Source organism: Typopeltis vanoorti, chromosome 20, assembly GCF_054136105.1.
Source record: "Typopeltis vanoorti isolate ZY-2024b chromosome 20, IOZ_Tvanoo_1.0, whole genome shotgun sequence".
Taxonomy (NCBI): domain Eukaryota; kingdom Metazoa; phylum Arthropoda; class Arachnida; order Uropygi; family Thelyphonidae; genus Typopeltis; species Typopeltis vanoorti.
In genome coordinates this window covers 98,699,340-98,726,231 of record NC_143568.1, presented here as the reverse complement: position 1 = coordinate 98,726,231, position 26,892 = coordinate 98,699,340, and the positions used below count along the sequence as shown (strand labels likewise).

At 36.3% G+C, this 26,892-nt stretch overlaps 1 protein-coding gene across 6 annotated transcripts in view; it reads left to right on the top strand.

Moving 5' to 3' along the window:
* The window catches only part of LOC150095701 (uncharacterized), a 336,276-nt gene that overhangs the window by 81,962 nt on the left and 227,422 nt on the right, over nucleotides 1-26,892 (top strand). For all 6 annotated transcript variants that reach the window (XM_090409978.1, XM_090409975.1, XM_090409976.1 and 3 more), the window contains one exon: nucleotides 16,571-16,706. In XM_090409978.1, the coding sequence (XP_090266104.1) occupies nucleotides 16,571-16,706 (136 nt within the window). The remainder of the gene's footprint in view (nucleotides 1-16,570; nucleotides 16,707-26,892) is intronic.

Sequence of the window (26,892 nt, the reverse complement as noted above, 5' to 3'; positions counted from 1 at the left end):
TTTCGCCTATCAACTAGTTTCTGCAACCCACAAATCTTCAACCTGTTCTCATATGGTGCATTCCATAGACCTGCTATCATCTTAGTCACTCGCCTCTGGATCCTCTCAACCTCCTCCCCATCAAGATGGAACCGAGGTGACCAAATCTGGGCACAGTAGTCGAGATGGGGTCTTATCAGGGCTCGGTACAGAGGTACAATAACTTGTTTTTCTCTGCTCGTCAAGGTATTTTTCGACAACCAAGTGAGTTGATGAGCTGATTTAGCTACTTTTGCAATGTGCCCCCTAAACTTCATCTCCCTATCCACCAACACTCCCAAGTCCCTGGCCTCATCAATCTCTTGGAGTACAGTTCCACCAATGTGGTATACTGCTGCTAATCTTTTCACTCCGAAATGCATAACCTTACATTTTGTCACATTAAATTGACATCCATTCACCTTAGTCCAGAACTCCAATCTATCTAAGTCATCTTGCAAGACTTTGACATCTTCTGCATTCACTATCGCCCTACCCAACTTTGCATCATCAGCGAACAAATGAACTGTCCCACTTAGACCATTCCCTATATCGTTAATGAACAGATTAAACAGCAGTCGTCCAAGAACAGAACCCTGTGGCACACCACTAGTCACAGGCCGTTTTTTGGACTCTACTCCTGAATAAACTACTCTTTGATATCTCTCCATCAACCACCCAGCTATCCATCTCACCAACCCTATATCCATTCCCATATGTTGTAGTTTACGGATTAGAATTCCATGTGGTATCCTGTCAAACGCCTTTGCCAGGTCCAGCAGTATCACTGTAAACCCATTTCCCTTATCCAGTTCAGCCGTCACCCTGTTATAAAACTTGAGCAAGTTACTGAGGCATGATCTACCCTTCACAAAGCCATGCTGTCCTCTGTACAGTATCTCATTTTCATCAATCCATTCCTGTATTTTTCCCTTGACTACTTTCTCCAAGACCTTGACAACGACTCCTGATATGCTGATCGGTCGGTAATTTGCAACCATAGTCTTGGATCCTCCTTTATGCAGTGGAACTATTTTCCCCTCTTTCCATGCCTTCGGGACTAAGCCAGACCTGAGACTCAGATTAAACAACATGGTCAAGGGCACTGATAATTCATTAGCCGCTTCATGCAAGACCCGTGCCGGTATACCATCCAATCCCACAGATGTATTCACATTAAGGTTCTGTAATAGACTATTCACCTCCACTTCATTCATCACAATTCCCATATAAACTAATGGTTCCTTCATTTTTTCAACGTCACCACCTGGATGATATACTTTTGCAAAGTGCGTGCTCAGTAACTCCACTATATCGACTGGTTCAGTGAACTCTTTACCATCGTCATTCCTTAAAATCATTTTGCCATGTACAGTTTTTCTCTTGCTTGCAGCATATTGAAAGAACTGTTTGGGATTCTCTTTTGCTTGCATAGCTAGTTTCCTTTCATAATCGGCTTTTGCTGTTTTTACCACACTCGTTACCCTTCTGGCCTGTACTTTATACCGTTCGTGTGCCTGAAGGTCACCCCTTTCTTTAAATTCCCTCCATAGTTGTTTCTTTTTTTGCAGCTCAAGCTTAATGGTGTTATTCATCCATTTAACCCCTCCTTGTTTCACTATTCGGACCTTAGGTATACAATCAGCCATAACCTCTTGTAAATGCTCTTTGATCACTTCCCATGCTCTATCTACGTCCAGCCCTTGCAGTTGTACATGCCATGGCACTGATCCAAGCAATCTCCTAAGCTTGTCATACTTGCCAGCACGGTAATTCCACATATACCCTGTCTTAATCACAAATTTCACACCTTTAGCCACCTCCCAGGTCAAGACCTTATGATCACTCTCACCAATAGGTGGCAACATGGTCATATTCATTACAGTCAAATTCTCAGATACTATTACCAGGTCAAGCACTCTCACACCCCTAGTATTTTCAATTACATGCTGTTTCAGATAGTTATCCCTTAATAATTGAATAAAATCCATTTCCTTCCTCACATGTGTCCTCTCCTCCTTCCAATCAATGTTACCATAGTTGAAATCCCCCATAATAATTACCCTCCTTCCACTCATTTCATCAATTTGTTTATGCATACCATCTCCACCATCTATTCCATCACCTGGTCTATAGCAGCACCCAACTGTATATTTTATTCTGCCAGTATCAATCTCATACCAAATAGCCTCAAATGAGCTCCTTTCACTATCCTGCAATACTTCAATTCTCCTTGGCTGCAGTTCATCAGCTATCATCAATAACACCCCTCCCCCAATTTTATTCTCTCTGTCCCTCCTAAACATACTATAACCTACACATTCTATCCCACTAACTATATCATCTTCCGTCAGCCATGTTTCACTAATGCCAATAACCTGTGGCCAGGAAGAGCCAATCAAGGCCAAAAATTCTTCCTTCTTGTTCCTAATACTCCTGGCATTAGTATACATGAATTGCAGTGTTCCCTTTGTCCCACCCCTATCTTGATGCGTTATTCTAAATATCCCATTCCCATTTTTTGTCCTTATTGCTGGCTCAGGTACATTATATACATTTTTACACTCAACTGTCTCACTGATGTCTGGATATCCACTTCCCCCCCTCCTTGGTAGTTCTAGTTTCCCTGGTTCTGCACATCCATTTTCACTTCATTCAGCAACACTTTTTCCAGTCTCCGCACACCAAGTCCATTCAAATGCAGTCCATCCATCTTGTATAAGTCCTTTCGCCCATCAAACTCATTCCACACGTCCACAAATTCCACACCACACCGTCCGCACAACCTGCGCATAATATCATTTGCGATTATGGCCCTCCTTCTAAACTCCTCTCTGTCATACCGCGGTGACAGACTCACCATTCTAACTCTGTCACTCTTTTCTTTCGCTACCTTTAACAATACTTTCAAGTCCTCTCTCATAAAAAATTTATCACCTTTCAATTCATTCGTACCATAATGCTAGTAACATGTCAGGCAAGCAAGAATTCTTGAAATAAATCCATTGGCAGAATTCACACCGTGCTCTGGACATTCTCTGTCTCTAATTGGTACTTGTGCTGCGGAATCCTGTCCATACTCATCCACATTTTTTTATGTCCTTCAGAAACTGTACATATTTTTCACATCTTCAATACATCGGGGGAGTGTTCTAAGAAAGTTAACTGCTTTTACATTCTGCAAAAAGTAATCAAACATCCTTCGCTTACTCGTTGGTCAGCTCATGATGATGCTGCACAAAGTGGAAATTATTTCCGTAATTGAAAATGACACCACCCAGAAGAAAGTTACGCGATGTGAAGCAAGTGGGATTCTACGTCAACTTCAGTCACTGGCAGTTGGGATCATGACCTGCCTATGGAGCAGGTCATGAGGGGCAGCACTTTCTGCAGGCCTAGGGGTGGGAAATACCTAAATACGCCACTGGTGTTAGTAATAACTAATCAATGTCCTGAACAGAAATCCAGCAGACAGACGTTTACAATTATTATTAGCTTTGCACTTTTCTCCAAATTTTTCCGAACCATTCATATATGTGTCTGGTAATCATTTTCTACTCTGCTGTTTAGATTTTCAACAAGGACAACTTTTCTTTTTTCATCGAGACAGCTGCCTTCTCTAATGCCTCAAAAAAATTCTGCCATTTCTTCCTTGGTAGAACCTTCTGTGTGACCATAAGCACAAATAAGTCTCATTGTCCAGTTGCTCCATTCTGATATTTGCCCACATCACTCTACTTTTATTGCCTTCCATTCAAGAAGATTATCTTCATATTTAATTTTGAATACTATAGCTTTTCCCTCTTTTCTTTGATTGTTATTGCCAGAATATAACATTTTATATTTGTCACTTAGAATTATCTCACCTGTTTTTTTCCTTCTTTTTTTCTGTACTTATCCAATTCTTATGCTAGTTCCATTTCTTTTCCATTGATGCTTCTTATGGTGATAGTACCAATCTTGAAGTCTGTCGATGGCGAGTTGTGACGTGTTCTGGATTTGTTTCAGTTGCTGACTTTTTGCTTTTCACCCTGGTTCCCTTACGAAAACAATGGGGGGGGGGTCTTGTTTAACTGGGCGACATCTCGGCCATCATGAAATTCTGTCATGTTGTACCATCATTTTACATTGTGGTTAAGCCAATAAGAATACAATTTGGTCAGCTAAATCCCAAATTGCCAGCCCATCCTTATTCTTTCCATATCCAGGTAGATACCTAACAGAGTGCACCCTGAGAAGGTGAGGACTGGATGTTAGGTCAGAAATCCCAGTTAGTTCTCCATATTCCTTAAAAGACTACATGGGGGGTCGCCTCCCAGTTATACAGCTTTGACCCTTAAGCACCCTTCTCTTGGTATTAACTATGCAAATACTAAATCTCTTCAGCTTTAAAATACTGTTTTCACATTTCATGTGGTGTACCAAAAATTTCCTCCTAAAAATTCCTGATTCTGCCCAAGTTGGGGAAAGCTTCTTTATTAAAGGCAACTTCACAAGTACTACTGGTTCATTGAATTGTTCATTTTTCCTCAGTTTGTATTGATATTTTTTGGAAAGACTTGGATTTGAATTCTATCTAGGATTGCAAATAACCTTTATAATGGCTTTTAAACTGAAGAAGGGTTATGTAGTCTAATATGAAGGTTGCAGGGTTTATGCTTTCAGAAACTCAGGTTTTTCATCCCACAGAACCAGCAAAAATAGGCCAGAGGAATATGTACAATTAATAGACATAACATGTTGTTTGTCTCAGCTTTTGTCACTTCAGATAACTTCATCCAGAAGTTTCATTTTCTCTCTTTCCCCCACTAAGTCTATAATTATCTGTGACCTCCAGGGAGGTCAAGGATCATTGAAGGAGGTTATACATTACCCAAATCAGCTGTCATACCTTCCCTAAATTCAATCAAACCAGATGCACTCACTACCTCTTGAATGCCCCATATTCTCTCCTCACATTCCATACAATGAAAAATTTCATCTGATGATCTCCTCTAACACCCCATTCAGAACTTTATAGAACTCTATCATATTTCCCATCTTTCTTCTGTTAACTAATGTCTACAACTGTTCAATTGCCAGCCCACCAAACCTACTTTTAGACTTATTTTTATTCTGATTACCTCTTTTCCCTGAAGTGTTTCTCAGGGATTACAACCTGCAGTTTTCATAAAGTATATTAAGATTTCTTCTCTTAATTGTTGTCTATGCACTGGGCTATAGTTTCTGTAACTTATCTGGTGGATTAATAAACATTTTAGCAAGAGAAATGAGAATCCCTACAGCTGTTGACAAAGTAATAGAACAATCACCGGCATGGAAAGACAATGAGCATGACCCTTGCTTATTACTAATGGTACATTGGGTGTGTATATTTAGAATACATTAAACATTTCTTTTACGTTACATTAAAATCATGGTCAGATCCATTTGACTGATTTTCTGAGGTGCAGAAACTCCCTATCCCATTTGAAATGAGTGCAGTTTTATATTACCTGTTAGCAATATGTGCCTAGTAGAAAACACTGAACCAACAAACTTTCATGTCACAAAATAAACAGATGTTTAATATTTATTTTATTAAACATTCAGGTTTATTCTCACAATATTTTGATCCACATGTTTGTTTTAGTTAAAAATTTGTTTTTATTTCCAGTTAGTTTCAGAGAAAGAATAGCTCTTCCGTTTTTCATCTGATCTCATGCAATATAAGATATAACAAGTGAGTAGTACCAAAGAGGTGCAATTAAATATTTCATGGTCACTGTGTGTTGCACATGGCTCACTGTCAAGAGGAACCACTCCTAGAGTACAAGTAGACCTTGCATCGTGGTCAAAAGATTATTAATAAAGGACTTATGTGAAACATACAGAAAGTTTCATAAAAATGGTTAAGCTAATGGAGATAAATTTACTACTTCTTTAGTGTGTAAATAGAGGTGAAATATACGTGTTGGCAGAAATTATATATGAAAAGAGAAACATTGTGTTGGCATGTGTCATGCATGCCAAATCTCAGTAAAGAAATTGTACTCATTGATTGCAAATAGATATGCATATTTTGGAAAATTGCAACAGTTTTTATTCTTAAAATTGAGCTTTAATGATTATATATATTTTTTTGAATTGGTGAACTTTTTGCTCATTTTGGAATTTTTTTTTCCCACTTGGTTAGACTATAATAAATTTAATTTAATCCTTTATCTAAGTGTAAGCAAACAAAGTTTGCACCTGAAGTATCTTCAGGACTGAGACAACTCATGGTAATGGTGGACCAAGCTCTCATCACCACTTGTCTTAGTATCTCCCATAATGCAAAGCACATCTCCTTGTGGACATGTATAATGCTATGCATTAAGGGAAGTGCCACTACCCAGACCGGTTTTGACCTTTATTAAATGTTCAAGTACAGGTCAAACTCCTAAAACTCGGTGTTGTTCCCCTCAGTAACAGACTCACCCTGCCACTGAGAAGAACTCTCAGCATTGGCTCTACCCTGTGGCAGGCTTAGCCCACCACCGAGCAGAGCAACTCATTTGTTCATATGTCATCTGAGCAGTAACAGTAGCAGCTGAGCCTCAGTTAAAACTTCATTGAGGTATCGTCAGTGGGAGCCAGACCCAGAGGTGGGGATACTAAGGTGGAAGTAATGGAGAAGTCGTATTTACCTATACGAGTTGCCAAAAGGTGTCTCACCTTATTATTAAATTACTCTGAATTTAGAGAAAGATGTTGGAAGTTTTTTTTTCCTACTTGGTTAGACTATAATAAATTTAGTTTAATCCTTTATCCAAGTGTAAGCAAACAATGTTTGCACCTGAAGTATCTTCAGGATTGAGGTAACTTGTGGTAAAGGTGGACCAAGCTGTCATCACAAGTTCTCTTAGTATCTCCCATAATGCAAAACACATCTCCTTGCAGACATGTATAATGCTATGCATTAAGGGAAGGACCTCTGCCCAGACCAGTTTAGACCATTACTGAGGTCTCGTCAGTGAGAACCAGATCAATGAAGGTGGTCAAAACCAGTCTGGGCAGTGGTCCTTCCCTTAATGCATCGCATTATACATCTCCACAAGGAGATGTGCTTTGCATTATGGGAGATACTAAACAAGTGGTGATGAGAGCTTGGTCCACCTTTACGACGAGTTGCCTCAGTTTTGAAGATACTTCAGGTACAAAATTTGTTTGCTTACACTTGGATAAAGGATGAAACTAAATTTATTATAAACTTTTTGTCTAGTTTTGATGTCCCAACCAAAATTGAAAAACAATTATAATAAAATTATATGAGTCAAGTGGATAATTGATCCAGCATTTTGCATTGCTGAACTGAAGCCTTTTGGCTCTTTATTTTAGCAATTATAGTAAATCTCTTGTTTTGTGTTTCAAACAAAGCTCATGAAAGTAAGAAGTTTATTTGAATATCAAACATCACATAATTAAATAAGCAGAAGTGTTTTCAAGTTATTAAAATATAATTGGATAGTTTTTAATATAACTCTTATCCAATAAAGATTGTAAACCAGTACAGTGGGTGGGTTAAAGAGTTTCTATGAAGGAAAATAGGGGATGTTAAAGATCTAGCCTTGATTCAAAGTTGAATATATGTGTTAACCTTGAGTTTCAAAAAATTTGACCAGAGCGCTTATGAGAATGTGCTCCCCTATATCGAATATATATATTTTGTGTTCTTTTCTTCTGGTAACGGTGGTCTGACCAAATTATTGTATCACACTTTGACAAGGGATACCCGGGAAGGAGAGAGGATCCTGATGGTCATTAATTTGTCTGAGAAAATTGGAGATTTTGTCCAGAGGTTTTTGAACTGGTCTGATTTTGTGTTGTTTCAAGAGTGAGCCCATTTTATCTGTTGTACTTTTTCATATAAGGTAATGATATGGTGTATACGTCGGGGAGTGGAGGGAGGTGGTATTCTTTTTTACAACAAACCTACATGGGAATTACAAATCAGAAGCCCACAATCAGAAGAGGCAGATACGTGCCACTTCACATCACATCATCCTGCCCAAAAAATGGAAATATTCAAAACTTTGGCTTCCAAGGCATAGCGAATTTTCTCCTTAGAATGGGCAATACATCTGGAACAAGAGGCTCTACTTATGCTTTTGGAACAGAAATGTTACAACAATACCAAAAAAAAAAAAAAATCCACTGAACTTCTAAAAAAAAAAAAAAAAAAAAAAAAAGAACTCCCATCTGACTATATGTACACCATGGGATGTCATTGACTTCTTCCCAAGCTGGGTGTGTGTGTATGTGCTTTCCTCCCAGGAGGTAATTTATTCCAACATTCTCCATTGCATACAATGCTTATATTACATGTAGCTTACAAGTTGAGTAGCATTTATATTTTTGTATCAGTATTCATATTTACATGTATTTTTACATCTATACATACATATTCTGCCTTTTACAACCATATTTATTTTTATGTATACATATATTATAAAATAAAAATAAATGGAAGAATCATTAATAACTTAAGATATGCGGATGATGTAGTAGTGATGGCAGAAAGTGAAAATGGGTAACAACAAATTATTCAAAGAATTGAAAACTCTTGTAAAGAGTATGGACTAAGAATTAACACAAAAAAGACAAAGATAATGATAATGGGTAGAAAAATAGGAGATAATGTAAAAATAAGATGTGGAGGAAAGATTTTAGAAGAAGTGGAAAAATTTCGATATTTAGGTAGCTGGATCTCAGAGAAAGGAACTTCAGAGTTGGACATTAGAAATAGAATAGGCAAAGCTAAATCGGCATTTATGGAAATGAAGAGAATTTTAATAAACAAGAACACTAAAATAGGCATTAGAATTGGAATAGTTAAAGCAACAGTTTGGAGTATTGCAAGTTATGGAAGTGAGTCATGGACACTTAGAAAGAGAGATATGGAAAGAATTAATGCATTGGAAATGTGGTGTTATAGAAAGATGGAAAAGATTAGCTATACAGAAAGAATATCAAATCAAGAAGTTTTAAGATGAGTTGGGATGGAAAGAACACTGTTAAAGAATATTATGCAAAGAAAGACTAGATTTGCAGGACATCTTCTGAGAGGTTCTTCGGGACACCTGACGAGAACTATATTACAAGGAAAAGTTGAGGGGAAGAGAAGACGTGGAAGACCATCTAGAGAGTGGAATGGACTGGTTTAAGAATGATGGAAGCGACAGACAAAGAGAAATGGAGAAGAGCTGCTCATCTGCTGCAACCCTCTTGCTAGAGGATGCTACCAGATGACGATGATACATATATTAACACCATGTAATTCACACAGTATCAGTAATTTATGTTACATTACAACAACTGGAAGTTGATCTTATTGGCAAATTTTATGAATTCTGTATAATGCTTCTGGATAAATCTGTGTTCTTGATACTGCCACTCATCTCCAGAAGTGATAATGTGTTGTATTATTGTCATCTGGATGGAGTCCAGTAGCTGACAGTCATAAAGCATGTGGTCAACAGTCTGTTGAAGGTGTGGACTATAAATGCATGATAGTGATTCCAGGATATGGAATCTGTGTAAGTAGTGTCTTAGTTCTCCATGTCCCGTTAGTAGTGTGGTTAAACCTGAAAAATCGTGTTACTTTCAGTCGGAGTCTGCTTCTAATACTTGGCAAGAACTCTTTTGTTGTTGATCTGTTTTTTGATGTTTTCTATTCTTCTTCCCACAAGTTTGAGCTTCTTTCTTCTCCAAGTGTCTTTATAGCAGCTCTCGAGTACTTTTGGTAACTTGTTTCTAGTTGCTTCTTTAGCCAGCTGATCCACTTTCTTATTTCCTGCTACCCCAGTATGCACGTTCACCCAAAAGAACTTGATTTCCCATTCTTCTAGAGTGAGATTCCAAACCAGATTTCTTGTCAGGTTCTATTAATGCTATATGGTTGTTCTGTTTTTTTATGCCATCTATAGTGCTTCTACTTTTCATGAGAGGTGTTGAGTTCTAATTTCCAGAGATATGTAAGTGAATGAACTATGACAATTTGTTCTGTTTGGTTGTTGGAACAGAGAGGATGCAACCTAGAATAGCATTCATGTATAATGGACTGTCTGTTATATGCAATGAAAGAACAGCCGATATTCCCTTTGGTTTTACTTCCGTCAGTGTATATTTGGAAATCGTCGCTTTCAGAGCTTTCCTTCTCCTTAATATATGTTCTCTTTGCTGGGTGAGGCCACCTACTGTAGGGAAGTAGGCATTTGTAGTAATTTGGATTGATATTGTAATTTTTGTTATCTTCTGGAAGTGACTTCATATATGAGAGATAATTCTTGTATTTTTAGGCAGATTGGTGTTAGAACTACAATAATGCAATTTGCCTTGAAAGATATTGTCCTGTACACTAAAATCAAAGAAAAACCAACAAAAGCTAAACAGAGTTCAACACCTTATAGCCATATGTATAATTAGATGAACTCTGTTTAGCTTTTGTTGGTTTTTCTTTGATTTTAGTGTATGTTTCTAGGGGTGCAGCATACTATATCAGTGATAGTATAGTCACAGTATATATTGTTTTCACTGCTTGTTGGCCTGATCCCCACTCAATTCTTGCCAACTTAGCAAGAAGTTTTACTACTTGTAAGCTTTTTTGGCAACATACGAGACGTACTTATTGAAGGTAAATTTTCTAGTTATTTTAGCTTTCTGGCTACCTCAAGAGCTTCTCCGTTTAGGAAGACCTTTAGAGGTTGTTTTGATTTTTTGCATGAGATGTGGAGCACTTTAGACGGTGCTATTGAAGGTGACTTTCTTCTCGCATGCCTGCTTTGCAATTTTAAAGAGTTCTTTGTTGGCTGTTACTTTTAACTGTAAGCCATCACATCCCTGAATCATTGTCATCAGCAAAAGTTTCATTAGTGAAGGGAAGCCTTAATAACGAGTTGTAGTGAACGTTCCAGGAACCTTGCAGACAGCCTCGTTTGACTTCTTTCATTACAGCTGGGTTTTTAATGTCGTGCTTGCTCTTCTTTCTGTAAAATAAGTTTTTGTAAGGTTGAGTAAGTTTTTTGGACATTTTAAAACTCTTAATTGATTGATTATGGCTGGCCACCACTCAGCATTGAAGGCTCCTTGTATATCGAGTGAAATCAGTAGTACATAACCCCACTACGTCTTTTTTTATTGCCATAGACTGTCTTCTGTGAACTCTTTAATCTCCATAATTGCATTTACTGTGCTGTGCTGAGGTCTAATGCATATTGATTGCTGCTTAATAGGTTTCTTGAATAGACATAGTGCATTATTTGGTTTATCAGAAGTTTTTCTAATACCTTACCAGCAATGTTTACGAGACTGATTGCTGTATTTCCTAATTTCGTGGGATGTTTCTTTTCCTGGTTTGATTATGACATAATTTTAGAGCATTTCCATATTAAAGGAAATCGCCCTCTTTTTAGGCATTCGTTGTAAACTGTTTATGAATTCGGGGAATTCGATGATACTCTTAAGAGTATATCGCTGGTATTCCATCCTCTCCAGGAGTTTTTCTTGAATCCATTAATCTTAATACTGACTAGAATTTCATTAGTTGTAAATAAGTTGTCATTAGAAGTTATGCCCGTTTGTCTATGCCTGTTTTTATTCTTTGTAAGTTTTGTGTGATTTTTATCTGTTGATTCGTCGTCATCAGGAATAAACTTGTTTATCATAATAGCTGCAGTTTCTGCTAAGTTTCAGAGATTACAACAATCATTCGCTTGGCTTGGACATGAATGGATGTGCTTGAAATCGCTCCTGCTTTTACTTGATTTTGTGCAGTATTGAACAGAAAAACTGGATGTATCTAGTATCTACTGATAGCTTGTATACAGTGCTCTATATAACAGTGAGTAATTTATTCTATAGTTTCATAGTTCTAAGTGTGTATGAGTGAATTTTATTCTATCTTTATGGACTGGATACTGCTGGTCAGACTGTATCTGTTGTTCAGCTACCTTCAAAGACAATGTTCTGCTCATAATATGATTAGCTGCTACAGCAAAAAATAGCACACCCCCCCTGCCAACTGCTACCACTGGGAGGTACAAAGGCCACAAGAAACAACCCTCTGAAGCCTAATTCAATGGAAACCTCACTTCTAGAAACAAGCAAGAAAACTGTAAGTACATTTTCTTTAACTTTGTACCTTAGAAAACATAGCAGTTCAATAGGAAAGGTATAATACCACAGCTTTGAGTAACATTAAGATGACAGCACGGGATGAATTAGAGTTCGAAAAAGCCCTAGGTTTGCTGCGCAGCGTTGTCAAAATAAGTGGTAATTTAAGAAACAATTTTAAAAAAGGACATACTAACTGTGGTGAGTGAACTAACAAAGGTATTCAATAAAATAAAAAATGAAACAAAAAATATCAATAGAACTACAGACTGCTACAAACAACCAGGAACAGGTTGACTTAGCTTGGCCTACTCAGTTGCAAGTTTTTTTTAAAAAAAAAAAAAAAAAGATGAATCTGAAAACAATCCATGCTATAAATTAATAGTGAAACCGATAGTCAACTAAACAACAAAGAAACCAAAATTATCATCAAAGAAAAAATAGACCCAAAGAAAATCAGAATCACAAAAATGAAAAGTATTAATAATGGAGAAGAATTCATTGAATCCAAAGGAAAAGACCGACATAGACTTGCTACATAATGAAATCACTAAGGATTGCACAGACATGTTAGTAGCAAATCCCAGTAAGAAACATCTTCCAAGGTTAATTATATATGATATTCCCAGTGAAATTGATACGAACAATGCAATTGACTCAATCCACATACAGAATGAAGAACTCTTCAGTACTGATACAAAGATAACACAGAAATTCATCATGACAAATAAAAAAAAAAACGAGAAAGAGAAACTTAATGATTGAAGTTGTTTCAACACTGAGGATCAAATTGCTGAAAACTACTGTCAAAATGCTGTGGAGAATTTGCCATTGTGTGGACTCTGTAAACATTCTGAGGTGCTTTAACTGCAATAAATTCCACTATCATCATACATGAGAGTGCAGGGGAAAAACCACCTGTCCATTCTACTCTAAAGAACATAAGTCCGAGATGAACTGCATAAATTGCCAAAATCATAACAAGCATGCCAAAAAAATTGACAGCAAACACATGGCACGGCACTAAGCAAAGATTGCCCGGCATATTACAAGTACTATAGACAGCTCAAAATTAAAAACATATTAAAAATTATGGAAAGCAATAATAAAGTTAGCAGAAACAGCACTACTTCCCTGGCATGCCCTCAAATAAAACACTCTATCAAGGCTGTAAATAACTTAACAGAACTCATTAATATAAAAAATGTAGGACTAATATTAATACAAGAACCCTAATCAACAACAAAATATGTGGTGTGCGTGTTTAAACTTGGTAAGTTTCAAATAAAGACCAGAGCTTATGAGAATATAATCATCAGCATTGGAGTTGCCTTAGTTTGCAATACTTAATCTTCCCAAATTTCAATGTATAACATTCCATTATGAGATATGGATTGATCTGTTTATTTTTACAACACCAAAATGAAGACTTTGAGGTTCTTCTTTGATAATTACTCTTACTCATTGACCACTGTTCATTTATGAAAAATACAACTCTTTGAAACAGAATTGCTTTGGTATTGAATGAGAATTCTAGCCATTTTAGGGCTTTCCTCTGATAAGAATCACTAGTTTGAAACTGCTGTCTCTGTACTTTTTCTCTGAAATCAATTTTTATATATTTTATTATTATTATTATTATTTTTTTTTTAATTTTATTTTTATAGTCCAGAAACCTTGCACTAGAAACCAAAGATGGAATTTGTTTCAAGCCACTTCAGACTTCCATTAAGTGGGGCAGTGGTCTCACACTGGGTGATGAAATTCAACTCCCACCTAAAGACAGTCACAAACGTCTATGCCTGCAGTGGGATTCAAACCCGCAACCTGTTGGTTGGAAAGCAGGTATGCTTAACCATTTGGCCAGCTAATTACAGACCTGAGACTGTTTTTGGAATTGGCAATTGCTCTCAGAAACAAACCTGACTTTAATTGGGATTATGTCCCAATTATTATGATCCCAAAACATGAAAAAACATAATTCTTAAGATTTCGCAGACAATAGCAAAGGCATTCAGCTAGTGCTGATGGGTGCTCTTCCTAAGATTTCCATGTTGTTGTCCTCCTTAGCCCCCCCCCCTCCAAGATATTTCATGGACAGGCAAAATATTAATGTTTTGAAGCTGTCTTTCAGTTCGTTCTTGTGTACTTTCTTCCATTAAATCGGAAACTGTTAGCTTCATCCATCACTTAACAACTCTAAATATGTGCTGGTACAGCAGAACTATAAGTTTTTATTCATATAAATATTCTGCCATTGCCAATTATAAATCATAGCAATATATTTAGAAAACGTTTTTATGGTATTTATTATTAATTTATGTAGCAATGTGAATCATGCAGTAATTAAAAACTGTGGAAATATCAGGGTCATTTGCGCCAATTCTAGTGCAAAATTAGTTTTTAAGACCACAATGTCGAATAATTATTTTAAATGTAGTCGTCAAGTTATGCTTAACATAAATTAAACTACTTTGTAAATTGAATTTTTCACATTTGGCTTTTTTGATATGATTCATGCCCTGTTGGATTTTTTTTCTTCCTAGTTTACAAAGTTTTCAGAACTTTCGCTAAATTTCTATCCCTTTCTTCAGTTGTGATGTGGTTAAAATAATGATTTTCAATTTAGCATTTGTTTCCTGTTTTATTTAACATAAAATCCATTATGAATCAAAAAATGATATGTCACCTAGAATTTCACGGTATTATAGAAATCTGTTCAAAAATCTTATGTTTTCCGAATTACTTGTAATCTTTGTTATCTGTTTGGACTATAATTTTGATTTTCATTAAGGAAATTGCCACATACTGACTTTCATAAATGTAATTCAGCTGAAAAATGCTCTTTATAAGTTTTGATATAATGCTCAAAATTATTTTTTCAGGCTATGCTGAAATATTGGGCTGCATGATTATTATTATTATTATTATTTTTTTTTTTACTTCTCTCATGTTTGTTTTTATTTAATGGGAGAAACAAATTTTTGGAAATTAAATTTTATTTAATTATTTAGAAAACGATTTGTGTTAAGTATAATTTGATAATTACATGTGCGTTCTCACTAAGGCATATTCACAAGCATAAAGATAGAATATGTGCTATGAAAGCACACAGAAGGAAAGTAAATAATGGGTTCAGTATTAAATGGTGTAATCCTGACACCGTAATTGGTTTCCTGATGTATATGATAAGAGTTTGATTATTGGGCTGACAGTTTTATAATAGGTGACCAGATTTTTGGTTGTATGAGGTAGCCATATTTATTTAGGCTGAGAAACGTGATAGATTCCAGAAATAGCTTTCCAAATTTAAATTTGAATTTGCTTTAATAAAGAAATTTTTAAGTATTATTAAAGCAAAAAAAAAAACCAACAAATGCAGCTGGAACTACATATTGAGATGATATCAGCCACTTTTGTGATTTTTTTTTTTAGAATTAGTGACTTCTGCAACCAAAATCAGCAAAATTACTCTTCCCACAGTTCCTCTCCCCCCCCCTCCAAATTGTGAAAAGTCCATTGCCATCCCTTGATATCCAGAGTAACTTGGAAAAGTAGTTAAAAGATGCAATATTAAAATATCTGTTTCATCAAATGAGATAAGGGTAGCTAATCTTGAAGGTATCTTGCCATCACTCATCTTGTCTTTGGCATCTGCAGGATCCCTGCAGATGATACTTCTGCATATTGGCATACTGGAAGAGTATGTCAATATGCAGCTACAAACTTCAGCAAAACCAGAAGACATTTAGGTATATGTCAATGAATATACAAAAGATATTCACTGTCTACCTTATAGCTGCTCGGGAGTTGCACATCATGACATTGATAAGATCAGAATATTCACTGGTGTGTGTGAGAGAGAGTGAGTGTTTGATTGAGAGAGAATTGTTTATTATACAGATGCAGATTTAAATCTGAGCAACTGCCACACCACAACATATCCCCAACCTAAATAAATGTAGTTGCCTCATACTGCCAAAAATCTGAGACTATTATTATGAGAAGCTCAGCCCAACAGTCAAGATTTCCATATCATGCCCTTTGTGCCCGGTTAGGACTCTAGGATTACACTCTTGTAGTATAAAGCCTGTTTTGCCTTCCACTATGACATATAGGTGCTCTTCAGCATTAAGGGGATTTAATGATCCTTAATAAATAAATAAATGAAAAATAGTAGCAGTGACTGTGGAAAGTGACTTCATTTTGTGAAGCAATTTCAGCACTATACTATTTCAGAAGAAAATGACATAAAATCATACACCTTGAGAGGTAAGTCAGAACAATACCTCATCATCATTATATCAGAGAAATGTTTTATTTATAAGGAACATTAATTACTGCTTCATTTTATTTATTGCTTTCTTTTAATTATCATTTCATTATTAATAAAAAAAAAAAAAAAAATTTCCCCTTCCAGAGCAGCAGCTGATCTATTCTGATTTTCTGGTTTCATGCTTTCCTTCTCAAACATTAAATCAATCGCTATTTAAAGATTATATGGCTTCCTTAGGATGGCAGGACCATAAGGAGAATATTTACAGTAGCTTATTCAGGTATGTATGCATGAAAGATCAAATTCTGTTTTTATTATGATTAGAACTGAATCTCCATGGAGTTGTGCTCATCACTAGAGGAGTTCTCTATCAAACACATTAGTCATCAAACCACACCTTAAAACTTATTTACTCACCACCTCGTGTAATTCTGTCCACTTGCTAACCATCTTCCATGCAAAACACCTGTTCATCACTCTTTCTTCACACCTTCCTAGTAATGACTTATTAATTTTAACTAAAAATATGCCTTCTTTCTGTATGCATACTTCCTCCTCAGTCCATCAGTCTATGCTATAGACAAAGAAAAGCAAGAACTTATTTTTAATATGGTATACACACTGCTTAGAAGGAAAATTTAACAGCTACCCCCATGGGCAAGTGCATTGTGTCATATAATGAGTCATGTGTTTTTAGCCAGTATAAATTGGACGAATACAATAATCCCAAGTCAGTGCAACTGTGTCTGGTTGAAATGGCCATGAGGATCTGATGGAGTTTGAAAGAGGCATTGTGATAGGATACCATGTTGCAGGCCTACCGTTCATCAAATTGGTGACAAATTGGGCCATCCCAGGCCAACAGTCAGTGATACCATACTGAGATGGAAGCACAGGTAGTCAACTGCAAGTACTACCTGCAATGGATGACTCATTACACTCGCTGAATGTGACTGTATGGTGCTACAAAGGATAATTGATAAAAAAACTGCCATTTGTTGCCTGACATGTCAAATGCAGAGTTTTGGGCATCGATTGGAACTGAAATCTGCACAAAAAACATTCAGAACCCTGAGGCTCACAACATATGTTTCCATGGTAAGACTGCAATATGCAAGTCCCCCATTACCTGAACCAACATGCAGCATCACCTTCATTGGTTCAGAGTGTGTACAGTGATACATGGGAACATGGAAAGCTGTGTTATGGACAGGTGTGGCAGATGCCTGGTGAATGTCTCTTACCAGAGTGCATAACCCCACTATGAAATTCGGAGGTGGCAGTATGATGGTATGGTCCTGGTTAGGCCTTGGACCTCCGTTTGTGGTGCCATGAACATCAAACTCAGAGAGGTATCTGAACATTCTGGACAATGCACTTCCTACTTTGTGGAATTTCTATGGAACTGACCATTTTCTCTTTCAGCAAGACAATGCACCATGTCATAAGGCTGCTGCTGTAACTGCTTGGTTTGTGGACATGAATGCCACCACACTTGACTGGCCTCCAGAGTCCTGATTTCAACCTTAATGAACATCTGTGGGATAAACACTAGAGTGTCAGGTGAGGTCAAGAGACATCTGCACAAAAACAGTATAAGACCTCATTACATGACTATAGGAAGAATGGTCCAAAATTCCTATTGATTGCTATTGTACACTTGTGAAAAGTATGCCCCCTTAGGATTGTTGCAGTCATTGCAGCAAAAGGGGGGGAAATCCTTCATCTTAAGGTGCACACTGTGGCTGTTTGTTCTGTGGTGTCTGATGTCTTTTCAAGCAGTGTATGGAGTCCTGAAAATATTATGAACATCCCTGTTATTTCATTATAGGCTATTCTGTACCACCTGGTGGAATGGAATAGCCTATAATGAAATAACATTGTGAAAGTCAGCGTACATGATACTGGAGGTGTGATGTACAGTTCATCTGAAGTTGCTAATTGACATGGACAAGAGACCAGATTTGAAGGTGTTTGAGAAGATTACAAGATACTGGTTGAAGGGTGACACTCAACCCACTAAGCTGTGCATGTATGTGTGCACGCACAGAATTTGTGCTTTCAGAATTTCTAATTTATAGTGAATAATTTTTGAACACTACATAAATGAATTATATGGTAAATCATCCTTGTTACTTATTTAGTTAGTAATTTCTGCAGTGTCTCCACTCCAGTATTACTTGAACCCATTCCAACTCGATACACTCTAATTAGTTGCTTTTAATCTGTGCCGTGTGGCCAAACTGACACTAGCAAGTGGCAGTGTCATATTTCTTTAGTGTGTCTACTCTCCAGACAATAGTTACCTGAACTCGTGCAAGTGGTTGTTTTTTGTAGCTACTCGGATTTGAGTGAATTAATTTAGTGTTTGCAATTGTACAGGTTATAACTAGATGAAAAAAGGGCAACATTAATATGAGAAATGTTATTAAATTAATAGCATAGAACAGATTTTAACTTATGTATATATTTTTATTAGTATAAACTTTTCACTCTAGTAGTGCATCTTCAGTATAACTCAAACAAGAGCTGAAAGAAGTATATTGAACTGACGTGTGTGAACTGCACATACATGATGTAGAGTGTCATGATCTATTGATATTACGGTTCTAGTAAAAATGATTTTAACAACATTTAATAATTAGTAATAAATATATAAAAAGAATAAGGAACAAGTGTTATCTCGGACATCCTCCTCATTTATATGGCTTACCGTCCACAGAACGAATATTCCATTACATCCTGTGGTGGACTACATTGGTTCTCCATGTTACAAAATTGCAAAACGATTTTGTAACTTTCCAAATTACCTTCAGCATTCACAGGAAAGTCCTTTTCATTTATCAAAAATAATTCTCATTTTAAAGGAAAGATATCAGAGCTTCATCTTTTCCCAGGGGATCATCTCCTTTTTAGCCTAGATATTGTGCCTTTATTCACAAATGTTCCTTTAGATGAAATGCTTAACTTCCTGATGCAAGATTTTCCAGCAGATATTGTCAGCATATTTGACTTTATTGTTCATTCTGGTTACTTCACATGTCAAAATAAACTTTACCAACAAATTGAGGGCACATCGGTGATTAGTCCTCTTTCTCCCACACTAGCTAACTACTTCACGGAAAGATTTGAACAGCATATACTGAATATCCTTCCTAAGCTGTACTTATGATACAGATATGTTTTCATGGTTTGGCATGAGTCCTTGTACAGAGTTGCAAGAGTTTGTCAATAGTATCAACACCTTTCACCATTGCATCCAGTTCGCTCTTGAGTTGGAAAGAAAAATTGGATTGCCTTTTTAGATCTCCTGTTTGTCAACCAGATAGCCTTCACTTCTTAGGATTTAGAAAGAAAACACGTGCTGGACTTTACATTCATCCTTTCTCACACAATAATTGTCAAAAATCCAGCACTATTAAGATTTTAGCACACTCTTTGCTTCACTGAATTTCTGCTTTCCCAAGAAATAAATCACATTAAGTCCACTTCCTTACTAATGCCTTTATCGAATTATGTCAACAAGATAATTAATAATTATTTCCTTGTCATCTGTCTCTCATCTAAATAGTGATACAGAGGTTGTCCATGTCACCATTCCCTGTGTTACAGGCATCTCAGAATGTATAGCCAAACTACTTGGATCTGTTGGTCTACACGTGTCCTTCTGTTGTATCAATAAGATGTCTACTTTTTCTAGGCTCAATTACAGATAAATTTCTTCCTTTAGCCTGCCCTAGAGGGTATCAAATTCCTTGTCAGCATAAATTATTGTATTTTGACCAAACAGGTAGAACTGCAGCCATGAGTCATGATGAGCATTTAAACTGTTAAGTGAGCCAGAGCAATTGGGACTTGCAGAGCATGCTGCCAATACCAGACAGAGTTCTTTGGAAGAAAATTAAGGTTCTTCATAAAAGTAGTAATCTCTTGGAACATTTATACAAAGAGAGTTGTGAGACCTTGCTACATCGACTGAATATAAATAGAAACAATGGACTAAAATGATCCCTCTTGTGGGAAAAGTTCCTCACAAATTCCAGAATTAACTGAAATTTAATTATATTTTTTATTTATTATTAAATCTTGAAGTTATTTTTACTAGAACCTTAATATAATTAGACCCATGATGCACTACATCATGTATGTGCAGTTCATGCATGTCATTGTTGAATATACTGGTTTCTATTCTTGTTTAATTTGAAAGTCATACTGAAGATGTCCTTGATGTTAGGGTGAAAATTGTATATTAATTAAAATATATACATAAGTTAAATATAAGACATATATACATAAGCCAAAATTTCATGCCCGCTGGGGCGATGCCCAGTTAAACAAGGCCTCCATTTTTTTCACCAGGGAACCAGGGTGAACAGCGAAAAGTCAGCTACAGGAACAAATCCTGAAAAAACACCCTAGCTCAACACCATCAGAGTTAAAGATTGGTACTATCAACATAAGAAGCCTGAATGCCAAAGAAATGGAGGAATTAGATAAGTACCAGATCGACATAATAGGGGTAACTGAAACAAAAAAGACAAAAACTGGTGAGATCTTTCTGAGCAATAAATACAAAATGTTATATTCAAGCAATGACAATTGGTTGAATATAACAAGGAAATGGAGTAGCCATTGTATTCAACACTAAATACGAGGCTAATCTTCTTGAATGGGAGGCAGTCCCAAGTAGAGTGATGTGGTCAAATATCAGAATAGGGAATTGGACAATGAGACTTATTTGTGCCTATGGTCCCACAGAAGGTTTTACTAAGGTAGAAGTGGAGGAATTTTTTGATGCTTTAGAAAAAGCAACTTACACAATGAAAATGGAAAAGTTGGTCCTTGTTGGGGATCTAAATAGCAGAGTGAGAAATGATTGTCAGACATACAAAAATATATTGGGAAAATTTGGAGAAAAGAGCAAAGCTAATAATAATATCAAATATTTGTTGGATTTCTGCTCAGGACATGGACTGGTTATTACTAACACCATGTTCCAATAAAAATGTGCACAAATTCACATGGAGAGAAGAGGCAAGTAATAAGAAAAGTCTCATTGACTATGTTATTGTTGATAGTGATGTTTTCTCCCTGGTGCAGGACACCAGAGTATACAGAGGATTTGAAATTGGAAGCGATCACCATTTAGTCTTGAGCAGGATAAAATTGAATGAAAAGAATAACATGTAAGAATGTTTTAAAGCGAATAAAAGTTGAGCAGCTCTCAGATGTGAACTGTAGACTAAAATAAACAAGGATTATTGAAGAAAAAATGAAAGAGTTTGAGAACAGCAACCAAACCTTTGGGATTCAGTGGCAAGCCTTGAAGAAAACCCTGATTGATTCTGCCAGACAGGCATGTGGTGAGGTTGTCTGCAAGGATAGAAAAATCACAACACCATGGTGGACACAGGAAGTTAAAGAGGCAGTGAAGGAAAAGAAGAAAGCATATCAAAAGTTCCTGGCAAATAAGTCGGCTTTTGCTCTTAGAGAATACAGAGAGAAAATGTAAGAAAGCTAAACACTATTGTAAAACTAGCTAAACAAAAGTCATGGAATGACGTTGTCAAGAACATGGAAAATAAATCTCAAGAAGGTCATTGTCAAATTCATTTCAATTTGATTGGCTGGATAGATTTGTTGAAATGGCAATAGCAAAGAGCATGTCAGTTGAACTTAGTGAATTATTTATGTACGATGAGGATGTATAAATATTTGTTCTTATTGAAATGTTTAGCATGCAACATCACATCTTTTAACAGAGGTGTTGCCATCAATCTTAGGTGCACCAAATTAAGATTTTCTAGCTTGTGACTTTTGCTATTGTGAGCACAGGCTACCACACACACACATTAAGATTGAAAACTTGCATGCAAGATTTGGTCATGGTGTATCATCATTTTACATTGTTGTTTAAACTGTTAAGAATACATTGGGTTGGCTAAATCCCAAATTCCCAACCTATCCTTGTTCGTTCAGTATCCTGGTAGATACTTAGCAGAGTGTACCACGAGAAGATAAGGATTGGTCATTAGATTAGAAGCCTCAGTTGGTTCTCTGCATTCCTTAAAAGGCTACGTGGAGGTTTCTTCCCAGTTTATACAGCTTTGACTATTAATCCATATAGATGATAAATAAGAGTGAAAATAATGTGCATTCTTGTCTTATGCCTGATTTTACATAAGACCATCTTCTTTTATTGCTTTCAATTCTAACTGCTGACTTACAACTGTAGACTATGTATTGCTCTGTGAAATATTCAATTTACCTCATATAATTGTAATGTTTAAATTTTTTTTTTCCTAGTCATCTTTTGTACCCCTTTTTCCAGATATTTTGTCTGAATCCAGCTTGTTCTTCAAGTTAATCTTTCAGAATTTTTCTTGTCTTCTTTTCAAGTATATACTTGTATAAATTTTACTTGGAACACTTCATAGTGAAATTCTTCTAATTCTCACATTCAGCTTTATCCTTTTTTTTTTTTATTTTTATAGATATGTATGAGATCTACTCCAATCATCTGGAATTAGAATCTCTGAACAGTTCCTCTGAATTATGCAGTGTATCCACTACAAAACTTTTATACCTCCTATTTGTGCATTTCTGGTTGAATATCATTTACTCCAGCTACCTTTCAACATGTGAAGTTGTGGATAGCTTTTTCTGCTATGGTTCTGTCACTGCTTGTTGCATTTAAGTCATTCAAAGTAATCACTACAGACATCTAGGATATCCTTGTCTTCAGTTTTTCATGTCACCTTTATAATCTTTGATTCCTTTTAGAGTATTCTTTTCTCCATTTCTAAGATTTTTCTATATCTTCAGAATATTTTGCCACTTTTCTGATATTTACTTTCTATATTTTTGCCGAAGTCTTCCTATGACTTTTGTTTAGCTACTGGCACACAGAGCTTTTGCTCTTTTATGTTTATCTCTATTCTTTCAGGGCAACTGGTAACTTATTTGCCAGGAACTTTCAGTATGCTTTCTTCTTTTTCAGAATTGCTTCTTTAACTTCTTGTGTAACTAATGAACTTCTTATTTTTCTATCCTTGCAGACAACTTTATCACATGTCTCATTAGCTGAATCATTCTGTTTTTTTTCAGAGTTTGCCACAGACTTCAAGTTCAAGTCCAGTGCTACCGGTTCAGTGTGGCAGAATGCATAGTTTTGAAATTTATTGAGCAAGGATGAGATGCAAAATATAAAATTGAATTGGGAAATTTTGAAAGAGATTGTGGAAATGAGAGATCTGGGAGTGATGTTCGACATGAACTTAAGTTTAGGGATCAGTTTGCTAAGTTGTGGAATCATCAAATTCATTTATGGGAGTGATGATTAGAACCTTGACTTGCAGAAGTAAGGAAATTATAATTCTTTGTAGCAGGTTTCATATAAATAACTGCTCAGATTGGTCACCTGTTTTTTATTAGGATGGGTTATACGAGGGTGTGCTAAAAAGTTATAATCACCATAAAAGAATTGAGCTAGAACCATTTTACTTGTACATTATTCTGCATATTCCCTATGAAGTGTTATACACTTGTTACAATGATGCATCATCATTTGCAATAGTCTGAGAAAGAAAAAAAAAGTTTTTCCCTTGTTACAGAAACCAATCTTCAGCTGCAGACATGACTTCATCTGTGGTAAATTTTGTTCCTTTGAAGTGTTTTTTTAAATTTGGGAATAGGAAATAGTCAAATGGTGCCATGTCTGGCAAATAGGTTGAGGCAAACATTGAAACCCCTTGTGTAGTCTGTTTGGTTTTTTGAGCAATGTGAATAGGTGCATTGTCTTGCAAAAGCAACACACACTTCTGCTCAGTTTCCCATGGTATTTTTCCTTCAGTACCTCCTTCATTTTCTTCATATCTGTTGATTAAACTGCTGCTGCAACAGGTTCACCTTTTTTGAGATACTTGGGTAAGGATTGCACCATTCATATCCCAAGAAACGACGACAAGACTTCCCTGCTGACTTTTGGATTCAGAACTTCTTCGACTGTGGAGACCTTTGTATCTCCACTTCCTTGACTGTTGTTTGGTCTCGTGTGTCATATTGATAAAGCCATTTTCATCAACAGTCACGATATCAGCCAACAAATTTGCACCTGATTTTTCAAATGACCCAAAATTTCTTTAGATGATGGCACACATTCTCTCTTTTGGTTAGCATTCAAACATTTGGGGATCCACTTCTCTGAGAGCTTCTGCATGTCCAGATATTAGTGAATAGTGACCCCAATTCACTCCCTAGATATCTCCAGAGTCTTTGCAATGTTTTTGGCTGGTATTCATTTACCATCAAGGATCATAGCATGCACTACATTGATGTTTTCAGATGTGATGAGGTCTTCCTGACCTGGGGACATTTGTTGTCTCAGGATGCCCAGTTTTAAACTTGGCCACCCATCTGGCAACTGAGGATATGCTGGAATACAGTCCCTAAAGTCTCGCACAAGATTTGGTGAATCTCAATTGCAAACTTTTCTTGTAGCACGAAAGACTTGATGATGACCTGCACTTCTGCATCTTCCTTCGAATTTCTTCAAAACTCCTAACATGTCTTTTTATATATCCTAAAAGAAAAAGAACAAATTATTACAATTTGATGAAACATGGGGCGGGGGGGGGGGGGGGATAAAGGGTTTTGAGATATGTGATTATATCAGTTGCTTTAATATCATTTTTGTTCTAGACATTTATCAGAACTTCTCAGCCCCTCCCTTGTATTGGAAACAGTCTAGAGAGGATTGACTAAGGTGGAATGTTGGTTATTTGGACATGCTGAGAGAGTGCCATTTATAGAGCCTCATAAATAGGAGGAGCATGAGGAGAGATAAGTTGGCAAGTGGTCATTACCAGATTTATGAAGAGTTTTCATAGAATGGAAGAAAAAAAGTTTTTACAGGGATGAACACGAGGTCATCCCTGTAAACTGTGTGAGCAATGGATGAGGAGCAAGTTCTTTGCATGGACAGTGGTTAGTAGGTAAAATGCCTATATAGGTAAAACAGGATGTACAATTCCTATCTGAAAAAAGAACATAAACTGCACATTAAATTTAATAACTATGATAAATCTGGCCTTCCTGATCATGCTCTGAATACTCTACATATAACTGACTGGAAAGACGCCTGTTCTTTACATCACACCAAAACATGGTATGAGTGCAAATTTAAAGAGGGCTGTGAAATTCTTATTAACTCTCCTAATCTTAATGATAATGGTTGTCTAAAAATCCCAAGAATATGGATGATATATATTCTATCCACATAAACTTTGATCTAAGAGTTAATTATAATTAGAACTATAGTAATTCAGGATCTTATCTTCAATATAATAAACACTTATGTTAAATTATTGATTAAGCCACCAATTTTGCTGTATTAAAAATATTAATATGAATTTGGTCTCTGATAATGTTATAAATACGATATAGCTTTGATGTGGTTCCCCCCCACCACCACCGACTAGAGGTCAGGCCAATAGAATGTTTAGTCAAATCATTATCATCATATTTGTGATACTGTTTGAAATGTAATATAGCTTGTCTTTGTATATGTATATATATGTGTATACTCCAGATGATGACTTTAACATGAAGGTCAGAACATTGGGAAATTAAAGTAATTATTCCTAATGCATTTGAAATCTCCATAATTTCCCAAAATGAATGCTGATCACCATGTAACATTAAAGGAAAAGATATATGCATGGATGTTTATGAATATCTTTTAGGTGGTGACAGTTTTTTGTCATCTGATGTGAGACTTTCACACCATTTTTGGAGGCCTGAACCAGCTTGGAAAAAAAATAGCATATTTTTTCTTTAGATATCCAGTTCACCTGCTCTAATCTTAGCCAACCCACAACTTGGCCGGACTTAAAATTAAAAAAGTTATTGTAATTATACTGAATTTTAGTAATTGCACTACCATAGGATGTTGCCATTTGCAGTGTTTGCATCCCTAAAATCCTTCACAATGTGCAAATAAGAATATATAATTAGGGTGCTAAGGTTTAACAATAGGAGTTGCTTAAGGGTCAAAGCCAAATAACTGGGAGGAGACCTCCACATTGTCTTTCAGGAATGCAGAGAACCAACTAGATCTTCTGAGCTAATGTCCAATCCTTCATATCGTGTGTCCTGTTAGTAGATATCTACTGGATACTGAACAGATGAGGATGGGCTAGCAATTTGGGACTTAGCTGACCAAATTGTACTTTTTATTGGCTTAGACCACAAATGCATATGATGGTACAACATGATATTTCATGCCAGCTGGAACTTCACCCAGTTTAAACAAGGCTTCCCACTGTTTTCATCAGGGAACGGAACCAGGGCAAATAGTGAAAAGTTGGCTACTGGAACAAACTCCAACTCATCATCTAGAAGAAGAAGAATAAGCCCAATATCGGAAGTACTGAAGATAGGAACCATCAATATAAGGGAGTATTAAT